This window comes from Oryx dammah, unplaced genomic scaffold (assembly GCF_014754425.2).
Source record: "Oryx dammah isolate SB20612 unplaced genomic scaffold, SCBI_Odam_1.1 HiC_scaffold_3, whole genome shotgun sequence".
In the NCBI taxonomy this organism is placed as follows: domain Eukaryota; kingdom Metazoa; phylum Chordata; class Mammalia; order Artiodactyla; family Bovidae; genus Oryx; species Oryx dammah.
The window spans coordinates 88,682,973-88,695,967 of NW_024070187.1; the positions used below are offsets into that span (position 1 = coordinate 88,682,973).

At 38.7% G+C, this 12,995-nt stretch overlaps 1 protein-coding gene across 4 annotated transcripts in view; it reads right to left on the bottom strand.

Moving 5' to 3' along the window:
* Nucleotides 1-1,293: 1,293 nt before the first annotated feature.
* BTC (betacellulin) overlaps nt 1,294-12,995 on the bottom strand; it is a 49,572-nt gene continuing 37,870 nt past the window's right edge. For 2 of the 4 annotated variants that reach the window (XM_040237074.1, XM_040237076.1), the window contains 3 exons: nt 7,831-7,977; nt 5,695-5,805; nt 1,366-3,669 (listed from right to left, as the gene is read on the bottom strand). In XM_040237074.1, coding sequence (XP_040093008.1) covers nt 5,697-5,805; nt 7,831-7,977 — 256 coding nt within the window. In that variant the 3' untranslated portion in view covers nt 1,366-3,669; nt 5,695-5,696. Of the gene's footprint in view, nt 3,670-5,694; nt 5,806-7,830; nt 7,978-12,995 lie in introns of all 4 variants that reach the window. The other 2 variants (XM_040237075.1, XM_040237077.1) reach the window with 2 other exon arrangements.

A 12,995-nucleotide genomic window follows, 5' to 3' on the forward strand; every position in this document is an offset into this window, starting at 1 on the left:
GTCCCTCCACTGCTAAGGCTTTCCAAGAAATTCTGTAGAATTTGTTAAGGATCCAAGAACTATCTGGCCTTACCTGGGATATGGGGTAAAGACTTTTATTCTCAGAGCCAGGCATTAGCTCAGATGTAATTTCCCTCCAGAATCTTCCATGATTCCTTCTCAACTGGCTAAGTCATCCTCCTCTCTGATCCCATAATACCTGAGCCTCTCTTATACCACCAAATTGTATTGAAATTATCACTGAGTAGCTATTTCCTCCCAGTAAATTGTAGACTGTCCAAGGGACCAAGTCCTATTCCTTCTTAGCATTTGTCACAGTGGGTGGTACAGTGCCTAGAATTACAGGAGATGCCCAATCAGTGCTTGCTGGACGGTCTACTCAATCTCCACGCTCCCCTACAATCGTTATCCTGAATGACTATACAGTGATCAATGGAATATCGTTGCTAGAAATGCTCCTCTAATTGAAGGCATTATTTGATAGTACTGTTTCATAAAGGATGTCATGTCTGCTTTAAGAAACTGTCATCCACAATCTCATAATACACTGGAGTTAATCAAGATCTTGGTTCCAAGTCATAGAAATTCAAATAGAACTAGCTTAAGCCAAAGGAGGAATTCATTATAAAGATACTGACAGGTCTCATGGAGGCTACACACAGGAATTGAATGAAGCTAAACTCTGAGATTGCACAGGACAGGAATTCAGACTGTCAGGAAATTCATCTCTCACCTTGGTTCCTCATTCACCAGTTTCTTAGCTTTACTGGTCCTCATGGAACAAAACATGACTGTCAATAGCTTTGAACTGCACATCTGTATACTCCAAGAACCCAAAGAAGGATAACTTTATTTCAAGTTACCAATTTCCCAGGAAATGACTCCAATTGGCCCAATTTCGTTAATTGCCCACCTTAGACCAACCAAATACAGCTGGTGCTCATGCTCAGTTGTGACCTACTCTTTGCAACCCCATGGACTATAGCCCACCAGGATGCCCTGTCCATGAGATTCTCCAGGCAAGGATACTGGAGTGGGCTGCCATTCCCTTTTCCAGGGGATTTCCCAAACCAGGGCTCAAACCCACATCTCTTGTGTCTCCTGAATTGGCAGAAGGGTTCTTTACCACTGGCACCATGGAGTGAGGTTGAAAAATAAGGCCAGGCTGCTGAGTAGCCAGTCTCATAAGTATCTATCACATTTTCACATTATTTAGTTTCCAAGGAAAATTTATGGTCAGAGTAAACTATTTCAAAGGTATTCATGATAGTTGCTATAAAACACAAGGTTTTGTAAGGCAATAATGTTCAAATTTATTTCTATTAATAATGTGTGGTAACAATAGAAAATTCCTAAGCAAATATATATTTGCTTTGTTTTAAAAATAAATTTATTTTATTACATGATAATACTGACAGTTTACATAAATGAGGTCATTCAGTATAGGCAAAAAAAATTATAAAATACATTTTAAAAACATAGAAAAATCTTTGAAGCTCTTTTTTCGTAGTTCAGATCTACCAAATTTCAAGAGACACATGTTAGCATCAAAACAAAATTTCCAAGCTTGAATTGCCTTGAGAGATTCCATTGGTCAACCAACCTTGGGTAAGGAAAGAAGAAACATTTATAGCATTTTTAAAAATTTTAAATGCTCTAATGAACGTTTGTTTCAAGCACTCTTAGTATCAGTAAAGACTGAGAGAAAGCATGAAGAAACTCAGAGGAAGCTTTTGCAAAGAGTGTATACAACATGAATCAGGTGAAATTGACTATTTCAAGGATGGTCATTGTTAGACTTAGTTCTTACTAACACTTGAGCTATTTCTGTGTTATACTTAAGCATAGCCTCATTCTCACTTGAAATATGGTGTGTGATTAAAAAGCAATACACAACTTCACCTTTTCTCTGAATTCTCTGCTTCATTTCAGGCATGGAGTCTACACTGCAAATTAGAATTTGCAAAGATTCTGGAAAAGCTCCTTTGCTGATACGCACAACAGCCAAACTGTAGTAATTTGAGGACATCTGCCATTAGTTTTTATAAATGATCCACATAGCCAATATAGGAAATTCCATATTTTATGGAATTTTGGCTAAATGTGCATTCTGCTTTTTCAGATTTAAAAAGAATCTTCATTAAATGTAATATGGAGTTGGAGGAGCACTGGCAAGATGGTCCCAAGTAACAGGTGACTATGGTCATAATTTGATTGCACTAAAATTCATCTGAGAGCAATCACAGGTACTGTTTTCTTGTGTCCTAAGTCACTTCAGTTGTGTCCGACTCTTTATGACCCTATGGACCATAGCCCACAAGGCTCCTCTGTCCATGGGACTCTCTAGGAAAGAGTGCTAGAATAGGTTGCCATGCCCTCCTCCAGGGCATCTTCCCAACCCAGGGATTGAACTTGTGTCTCTTAAGTATCCTGCATTAGCAGGTGGGTTCTTTACCACTAACGCCACCGGGGAAGCCCCAGAAGAACAAAAATGAGGATATATGCCTTATACATCCTGCCTAGGCTCTTCTGTGCTGTCCCTGACCATTTACCCCAGGATAAATAGCCTCTTCCAGTGCTTTATCTGTCCTTTAGCAAGCATAAACATTTATCTGGAGCTTAAAGATGATCATCATGCAGTTACTTTCCATCTCTGTCATTTTCCTAACTGTGGGACAAATCTGTTTGCTTTAGAAATGTAAGAATGCATGTATATCACTGAGAATTTACAAAGGAGCAAAGAAACATAATTAAAGTCAAGCCTATAGAAAGCATGATGGAACAGTTAACATATATCCAGGACTCTGCAATCTGAGTTTCTGCAGGAAAATGTACCAGTGCCTCAGTCATTACAAACACAGTTTAGTGTAAAGTCTTGGGTTATATTGTGCACTAGGTTGCAACAAATCCAGTGAACAAAAATGATGGTTAAGAGCAAACTTTGAACTTGGCTAAATATTGGTTCCAATTTCAGCTCCACCAACTCCTAACTCTAAAAATCTGGTTATATTATTTAACTTCTTGCATTGTGTCCACCTCTTTGCCACCCCATGGACTGTAGCCTGCTAGGCTTTTCTGTCCATGGGATTCTCCAGGTAAAGAATACTGGAGTGGGTTGCCATTCCCTTCTCCCGGATATCTTCAAGACCCAGGGATCAAATCCAGGTCTCCTGCATTGCAGGCAGATTCTTTACCATCTGAGCCACCAGGGAATGTCCTTTAGTTTCTTAGGGCCTGTTTCTATACATGAGAAATGAGAATCATAGGTTTTTGAAAGAATTAAAGGAAATAATGTATTTCAAACTCTTAGCACATAGTAAGTGTTGGATAAATGGTAGTTTTATTATTAATGCAATTCCTAAGATCTAAACTCCTTCCTACTCTTCTTTTTTGTTTGACTAGTAATTTTGGTGACAAAACTTAACTGGAAGTTTATTAAAATGTCCCTGCTTACCTGGGTGCTTTTCCCAAATACTATATAATAATAAAATTATTTATTATTATTACAAAAACAATAGTAAACAACACAAATCAACATTATGGACAAAAAGTAAATACATTATTTAAAATTCATTTTGCTAGCTGTTTCCTGAGATACATTCTGTCCATTTTCAAATGAGTAAGAAGATACTTTGTAACTTGCCATCAACCTGGAGTAATCTTCATAGACTGTAGGAAAAAGGAAAGAAAAAAAAAAAGAGCAAGCCATTAAAAAGAAACTTATTATGTAATTACAAAAAAAAAAAAACACACAAAACCCAACAGGAAACTGTGGGTACTCTGTGGGTATCTCTGTCAAGTTTATTATTAACCTCTCTATCTGAACCTTTATTCCTTTTCTTCTTCAAAACTCGTTCTCCTCAAGATTGAGGAATATATAAGGAAAGGGGGGAATTGCAACCGAGCAAGACACTATGGGGCCTTCCTGAGACCTGCCTTCACCCATATCCTCTGCTTTATGTACTCTCTCAAGTACCGAATTAATAGTATTTGATGCAAATTTCCTGACTTATTTTGCCAATGGGAAAACCTCCCACCAAATGGAAGAAGTTACCTACCTGATGACCCTGAACACGTAGCCCCAAGTTTCTCCTGGGGCCTAAAAACTGATAATGTTAATCCCTATGACACCACCATGCTGCCTCATCATCAGCCACTCAGAGAACTGTGCACAAGCTGATCATGTACCCAGCCATCCCACCTCCCACCTGCCCTTTAAAAAGGCTTTGCCAAAACCCTTGGGGAGCTCCAAGTTTTTTAGGACATGAGCCACGTATTCTCCTTGCAATCTCATAAAACACACACCAAAAACAAAAACCTCGAGTCAGCATTTTTGTCTTCAATTCATTCATGTCATTCTGATAATAAGCTAGAAGAACATTATAATTTCTTGACAATCATTTACTGTTTCTATTGTTCAGTTGAGCATTTCTGGAAGAGGAGATTTTGTTGGGCAAGCTATGGAAAGCCACCACTTTCTCCTGCTGGATGAACAAGGCAGTGTGTGGCTATGGTTGCTGCTAGCTTCTTCTATGACCTAAGAGGACTTAGCCAAGGATGAAGCCAACTCTTGGAATGGTAAGCAGAAAGGCAGAAATAATACTTCTCTGCATAAGAACTCTGGTACAAGCAGAATGTTCTCTTTCCTCTGGACTGCCAGTGCATGTGAGGCAATACATTTCCTTTATTTTAAACCAGCTTGGTGGAGTTTGATGCCATTATAGACCAAATTGCCCTGCCTGACTCAGCCAGCTATGCTTCATCTGCCCCCTGGAGCCTTCCTCTGCTCAGTACTCCAGGAGGAGCCCAGATTGCAGCCTGACCTATGGACTGCTTCACATGGGCTCCCCTGCCCCCTGAGTTCCTGTTGGGTTTGGCTAGTGAAAGGTACCTGCTGAAGATCTGAAGGCAAGAGGACAGAGGTTTGGGGATATTCTTCTCCCGCTTCTGCCTCCTTCCTTGTTTGGGTGCTGACCATGGCTATTCCCATCCATAGCTACAGCTTCTGCCTGGTGGCCCCTAGAGCACAGCCAGCTTCTCAGTGGCAAGGTAAGTGTTTTTCTGTCCTTTCAGGCACAGGTGGGGGACAGCCTCCAGCAGTTGCTAGACTCTGGGAGCCTCAATATTCCTATAGGTCCCTTCAACCCTGCCCTCCCAGCCCCTTCATCAAAATGTCTTTGTTGGGTCATCTGAGAGAATTTGTGATTCCTGCTGGGATCTCAAATGATGGAACATTTAAAAGGAGCCTTGAACAGTGCTTGGAATGTGATACATACTCTGTAAATGTGGTTATTATCAAAACACTGCTTTTGCTATTTCCTTTCAATGTGAGATGTCTAAACTAAAATCTTTCTTATTTGTGTCCCCAGATGAAAAATATAACAAATATCTTATAATATTTTATAAGAATATAAAATAACCACCACAACCACGCAGAACTAGAAACCAGACTGATCTAAGTGCACCAGAAAAACTGTGTAAAAGTCTATTCTATCACTGGTACCATGCAAAAGAAAGATATGATAAAGTCTTTTATCTGGCTTCAGATTCAATGGAAAAATTGTCAATTTATTTTTAGATGTTTTTAAACATAATCAAATTCCAATCAATGATTTAGTGGATGCAATTAAACCCTACTTCACCAGGCAAATGTCACCTGAAGAGCTCCCCATCTACTGAGTTTATCATACTTACCATTAAGCAATACTAGTCTCTTGAATATCATCATTTATAGGAGTTATATCTTTACCCAGAGTTTCCATTTCTTCTTCCTTCTTTCTTCTTTTCCGACGTTTCCGAAGAGGACTTGGAAAACAAAGTGTTAGAAATTAGAGTGGTCTTTTTAGTTAATGCAGTCACAAAATTAAACATCAAGAAAGCCTATGATCTTATTTCCAGACTGGTAAAAATGTACAGGTTCATTCAAAAAAATTTTTTTCGGTCTGTCTTAACCCATCCTTTTCTCTAGGCTCAAACAGCTACAATAGAAAAGCACAGAGAGAATGTAGTTATAGCTACATAGGAGGAATATAGAACTTGATTGTGTTTAGAGCTTATTAAGCACAGGAAAACTTTTCAGGTCAAGCCATTTTACAAAATAGACTGATAAGCATTATTTAGTATGTAAATAAAAGATAGTACAAAATGGAAACCGACATAAAACTAAGAAAATGAGGGTAATCTCTGAATATGTTAATTGTTTCTAGATAAATTAACTAAGAAATGTATTAGATATTCTGTAGTGCAGCCCAGTTTTCTTAAAATATGATACAAAATGAGTGTAGTAAAATAGAGCATTTCCCAGCTCTGCTCCAAACTTGGCATTCTAAAATTCCTTTTGCCATAAAGGAAGTAAAATGTTACAAATATCTATCAATTTTATAGCTAGAAGGAATCCTACAGATTATTTGTAAATGAGAGTTTAATCTTCTCATTTTACAGAAAATAAAATTAAAGTTTAAAGAGATTAAGAAGTTTGTCCAGGTTCTCAAATGTGTTTGATGGCACAGCTGGGACAAAAATCTCTCTAAACAGCTGGTAGCTGTGTTAACGCTTTTCTACCAAGAATGCTGTAAAGAAAGGAATCATGTAACACCTTCCTGTAATGAGAAACACAGTCTAAAGTACAGTTTAGGAGGCTTCTCAAGACATGAAGGTAGCATTTTAAGAAAATGCTTTTTTAGCATGCTGTGTGGGAGTCCTGGCCTGATAAAAAATTTGATGAGTTTCCAAAACTAAAGCATTGTACTAAGCCATTCTGTCTCAGAGAAAAAACAAGGATTTTCTTGATTAATAAGGTTGAGGTATATAATGAAAAATAAAGACAGTGCAGGCATCTTTTTAAATAAAATTCATTATTTTAATGTGACGAATAAAAAATACTTTTATTTCTATATTTCAAAGTTTTTGTGTAGTGTGTAGTTTAAGAAAAATATTGTTTAAACTATTAACAAACTTACATAATATGTGATGGACTCTAGGGCTAAATAATTGACTTTTTAAAATTTCCTTGGACTACAAAGGGATTAAACCTGTCAATCCTAAAGGAAATCAATCCTGAATATTCATTGGAAGGACTGATGCTGAAGCTGAAGTTTCAATCCTTTGGCCACCTGATGTGAAAAGCTGATTCACTGGAAAAGACCCTGATGCTGGAAAAGATTGAAGGAAGGAGGAAAAGGGGACGACAGCTCAAACTCAAGGAGACAGTGAAGGACCAGGAGGCCTGGTGTGCAGCAGTTCATGGGGTTGCAGAGAGTTGGACACGACTTAGCAACTGAACAACAAAACTGACTTTTTAAATTGATATATAATTGATGTATAACATTTTATTCATTTCAGGTATGATTTGATATTTGTTTATATTGAAAATGATCACCACAATAAGTTTAGTATTTAATATCCATCTCTACACTTACAAAATTTTTCATTCTTGTGATGAGAACTTTCCAGATCTCCTCTCTAAGAAACTTTCAAATATTCCAGACTGTATTATTAACTATAATCACTATGTGTACATTACATCCCATGACCTGTTTATCTGATAACTAGAAGTTTATATATTTGGGTCACCTTCATCCATTTTGCCCACTTCCTCTTTCTCAGAGTATTTATATAAATTTTATTTTAATTATAATAATTATGCTTAGAAAAATGACAAAAATCATGTCATGTGTGCTTCAGAATAAATGATGGTGAACTGTAAAAAGTAATTTAAATTAAAAAAGGGGGGAAGAGAAAAGGCAGGAAGGAGGAAAGGAAGGAAAGAAGATAGGAAAGGAAAGATAAAAGTTTTTAGACTTCCTTAAAATTAAATTTAAAAATACTTACTGACAGCATGTGCAGATACTGACCACCAAAATGATAAAAATTACCATAACTGCTATCAAACAAATCACCAAAATCTGCCCTCTGTCTCCTCTTAGGTAAAACAAGTCAACTCTCTCACATCTGGCCCCAGCATAGCCTTCATCACAGCTATAAAAATAGAACAAAAACAGGGAAACAAGTTCAAAAAGTAAAAGAGTTTTAAGAATCTCTACTATTTCTTTGTTGAAGAAATTAACACTTTTTTCATTACTTGGAATTAACAAAGGGTACAGTTCCTTTAAACAAAATGTGTTTAAGCTGTACAATCACTGTGTTTATGAGAAATTTCATTCTTTGCTTAAAAACCTGTCATCCTTTGAACATCATTAATAATATGTCTAAGATAAATAAACGGGGAGGGCAACACTAAAATCTACCTTGAAATTTTAGATTCTGAGTTTGAAAGGGAGGGGGTGATAAAAATCTCCTATACAGCACTCTCAAGTGTTTAAATAACCCCAGACAGGGAATTCAAAAATCCCCAGGATTTCCCATTTCATCAGAGGGCGATACAAAGAGTTTCAGTGTGCCTGAGTTCTCCTATTATAAATTCGATTTAAAGTATATGGTTTTATATGATCAAACATGGAACGTACACAAAGCTCTGTAAATGTTATTTTATGGGATTCCTCTCCACACACCTTCCCCCACCCCCTGGCCTCTCTTTTGATCTTCCACACATCAGTTCTGGTTCTAATGCTTGCAGAAGTCGCAGATTAGGTAAGTCTCTTCCATTCACCACCTCCCCGACTGCATCCCCTCAAAACACAAAAGATGTCCTGTCCAGTTCCTTTATCTGATCCTCTAAAGCCACAGTTTCAGATCCGTGCACCATTCCCTGTGTGCTTATTAGCTTGCTCGTGTTTGACTCTTTGGGGACACCATGGACTGTAGCCCATCAGGCTCCTCTGTCCATAGGATTTTTTCAGGCAAGAATACTGGTGTGGGTTGTCATTTCCTCCTCCAGGGGATCTTCCCCACCCAAGGATCAAACCTGTGCCTACTGCATTGCAGGGAGATTCTTTACCCTCTGAGTCATTGGGAAGCCCCACCTATCCCTCGCTCTCTAAAGGCCCCTTTGCTGCATGGCCATGGTAAAGGGAAGCAATCTGAAATCAGCAAGCTCTCCAAATGTCCCAATTCCCCTCTCATCCTCTCATCAACTTCATCAATACAGTCCTGAGTTGACCTCAACTTAGTGGATGCCCCCTGTCTGAAGTTACAGTTACAGAGACATTTGACCAAGCAGCACTCAACCACCTAAAATTCAGTAATCTGAGGACTGTCCATTGCAGTCTCTGACTTGTGTCAGATGCCTAAAGGATGCATAAAAAGTTTGTCTGAAGATATTTGAAAACCAAAATGATATGTTGTAACATCACTACTTTTGGCTAAAAAATATCTTTTCTTTTTTTCTCCTCAGACTCATGCCAAACACAAAGAGATACTGGTCATATACATAATTATTTAAATCTCAGAAAGATGAAGCTCTGCTTCTTAGAAAGATGACTGTGTAATTTCATGTTTTGTTGCTATTGTTTGTTTAAGAAGATATCTATTGCCAGGTCATTCTAGAGTCTATGTCTGACAAAAAGCCAAGGTAGTTAGTTCCCACAAAGCCTTATTTCTCAAGTAAGGAGGTCCCTGACTGAAGATATTGTAGCTGCTACAATGATTAAAAAAAAAAAAAGAAAAACTAGCTCAGTCACAGCCATCAGTTGAAAGATGAGGCTGTATGCAAGCAAAGGAGAAAAAAACCACCTAAGGCCATCTATTGCAAAATGACCCCAGGATGTATGAGGGAAAATTGCTTCCTGCAAGATAGCTAGACTCTTCATCACAAGGTCAAAATAACAGGAAGAGAGCTTAGAAATATCTGAAATATCAAAAAATCTCTTGTACATAGAACTGGAAATGGGGGGGAGAATCACTTTTAATGGCAAGTGTGGGAGGGAGGCTTTAATGGGTTTTTTTAAGGTTATAATTAAAATCTACAAATATAGTCTCTTCTAATTAGCTGGAATGTTTCTCTAACAAATTTACTAAATACTTCATTTTTAAACAACTTTGCCCATAAAGTACATGGAAATTACTTGCTACTCTTTTAGAATGTTTTCCTAATTATAAGCTTTGGTTTCAGTTACTCACCCATGCTTTAAATGAATGTCTCAGTAAGCAGTCCTTCCTATTAGTTATAACCCAGTGAAGCTATGTAGAAGGTCAAACCCTTACACAGCTAGTTACAATGACTCATGTTATTTCACTGCTCATCTAATTAATAATGTATCAGCTAATGGTCATTTCAGTGGGAAAGGAAGAGGAAAGGGTGAAAGATGCTAGCAAATGTTTAATAAATGCTGAGCAAATGAATGAGTTTTTATTTAATAAACATCTCATAAGCTAAAAATAACATTTAAAGATGCTATGATCCTTGAGGACTTTGGGATCTTTGTCCTAAAATAATCACTAGGCACTATTGTAAGAACTTTATAAGTATTAACTAATTGATCCTTATAACAACCTTTGAAGTAGTACTATTGACCCCTTTTGGAAGATGGAGAAACTGAGATATAGAGAAAGTAGGTGGGTGGAGCTAGGATTCAAATGCAGGAAGTCTGGCTCCCAAGTTGTCCAACCACATGTAACACTGCCCAGGGATCAAACCCTCATCTCCTGAGGCTCCTGCCTGGCAGGCAGATTCTTTACCGGATGAGCCATTGGGCTTCCAAGGTAGCTCAGGGATACAGAATTTGCCTGTCTCCTGCAAGAGACTTGGGTTCAAGGGTTCAGTCCCAGGGTTGGGAAGATCCCCTGGAGAAGGAAATGGCAATCCACTCCAGTGTTCTTATCTAGGAAATCCCATGGACAGAGGAGCCTGGCTGGCTACAGTCTATGGGGTGGCAAAGAATCGGACATGACTTAATGACTAAACAATAACAAGTGAGCTATGCCATCTAAAATAAAAGTTATGTATCTGGAAACAAATCATCCCTGTTCCTGGCGCCCCCCCCCCCCCCCCCAAAAAAAAATACTGAGAAGATTAAGAAGGGATTGAGTTATTTGAAACACACACTTTGTTTTTTTTTTTTTTAAATTTATTTATTTATTTTTGGTTTTTTATATAAAGACAGGAGTCCACAAACTCCTATGATCCCAAGCAAAAGGAGAAATTTCTGGTTTCCCAAAATGGCATAATCGCCCGTGGCAAGACAGTTTTTCCTGAATCTGTGCTACACCAAATCACCTAAAAGGTGAAGCCTAGTTGAATAGCTCCCATTCAATTCAATAGTACATTTATGGAATATTTACTCTGTGCTGGGTACCACAATAAATATTTTTGCTTGATGTATTATTTTGCTTAATTTTCAACACTTGACAGAAGGATATTATTATCTTCTTTTAGAGATAATTAAATGGCAACCCACTCCAGTGTTCTTGCCTGGAGAATCCCAGGGACGGGGGAGCCTGGTGGGCTGCTGTCTCTGGGGTCGCACAGAGTCGGACACGACTGAACCGACTTAGCAGCAGCAGCAAACACCCAGGAAAGGTAACCAACTCATTGTTAACGCTGCTCATAGTTGGTTGAACCAAAATCTTAGGTGTATTTTACTCCAAAGGCTCCAGTGTTCTTCCTCCACATCACCCCACTGCCCTCCTTGGTCTTGTACCATATCACCACTAAGTAGGTGTTCCTGGTTCAGATTAAAGCCTTGGATTTATTTGATATTCAGCACAGCACTAGATCAAACCTGGATCTCTTGCTTTGCAGGCAAATTCTTTACTTCTTTATTGTCTGAGCCACCAGGGAAGCCCCCAGCGGTAAAGAATCCGTCTGTCAGTGCAGGAGATATAGGAGACACCATTTCGATCCCTGGGTCTGGAAGATCCCCTGGAAGAGGAGATGGCAACCCCACTCAGTATTCTTGCTGGGAGAATCCCATGGACAGAAGAGCCTGGCAGACTGCAGTCTATAGGGTCTCACAGAGTGGGACACAACTGAAATGACTTAGCAGGCACGCAGGCACAGCACTAGATGAACTGTGACAGAGGGACTTGTTCATTTATTCATCAGACATTTCTTGAGCACCTAGCAAATTCTAGGCACTGTGCTCGGCACTGGAATATGAGAACGAATAAGCCATCATCCCTGCCTTCTAGGAGCTCACAGTCACAGAAGGGAGGTTCAGAGAAACCAACAGTGATACTCCAGGGGGAAAGAGCTTTTCATTGAAATGTGACTAGATCACTGAGGAAAGACATCCAACTCAAGTCAGTGCAGGGATCCAGGGCGAGCTGATGTTTGAGCTGTATCTTAAAGCTTCAATAAGAATAAACTTTCCAGACTATGAGAATAGCTTGTCTAATAAACCCTTCAAAAGAATGTAGGATTTCATAAGGACATTTGAGAATGTGGTGAGAGAAATGGCTGGAAAGTCAAGCCATTCAACTATACTTCAGTGAAAACATAGATAGATAGATAGATAGATAGATAGATAGATATAGATATAGATAGATAGATAGATAATCAAAAAGGTCAGTGAGAGGAGTGACTCAAGCTGATATTAGAGAGGAGACTAGAGATCAGATCTGCTGAGAAGCTATGATTATTCTGGAAACAAGAAGAGACATTTATGGTTCAAAGTATGATCATGACTTCCCTTACATATAGAGATGTCAGCTCTCCCTGAATTAGTTTGTAAATGCAATATAATCCTAATAAAAGAAAAACAAAATAAAACAACTGAAAAAGAAAGTTAAGGCAGCATTAGAGGAGCTCTGGACGAAATGGGTTTTAACCTCTGACTGAGGGAGACAGGCTGGGTAATTTTGTTGTTGTTTAGTTGCTAAGCCATGTCCAACTCTTTGTAACCCATAGGCTGCCAGGCTCCTCTGTCCATGGAATTTTCCAGGCAAGAATACTGGAATGGGTTGCCATTTCCTCCTCTAGGGGATCTTCCCAACCCAGGGATTGAACCCTTGTCTCCTGCACTGCAGGTAGATTCTCTACCACTGAGCCACTTGGGAAAACCAGGCAGGTAGATTACAGCTGTGGTTTTCATTCTCGAAGGCATCGATATTAAAGAACAATACATGTACAGACATAGGGACCAGTAAGAGAAATGTAC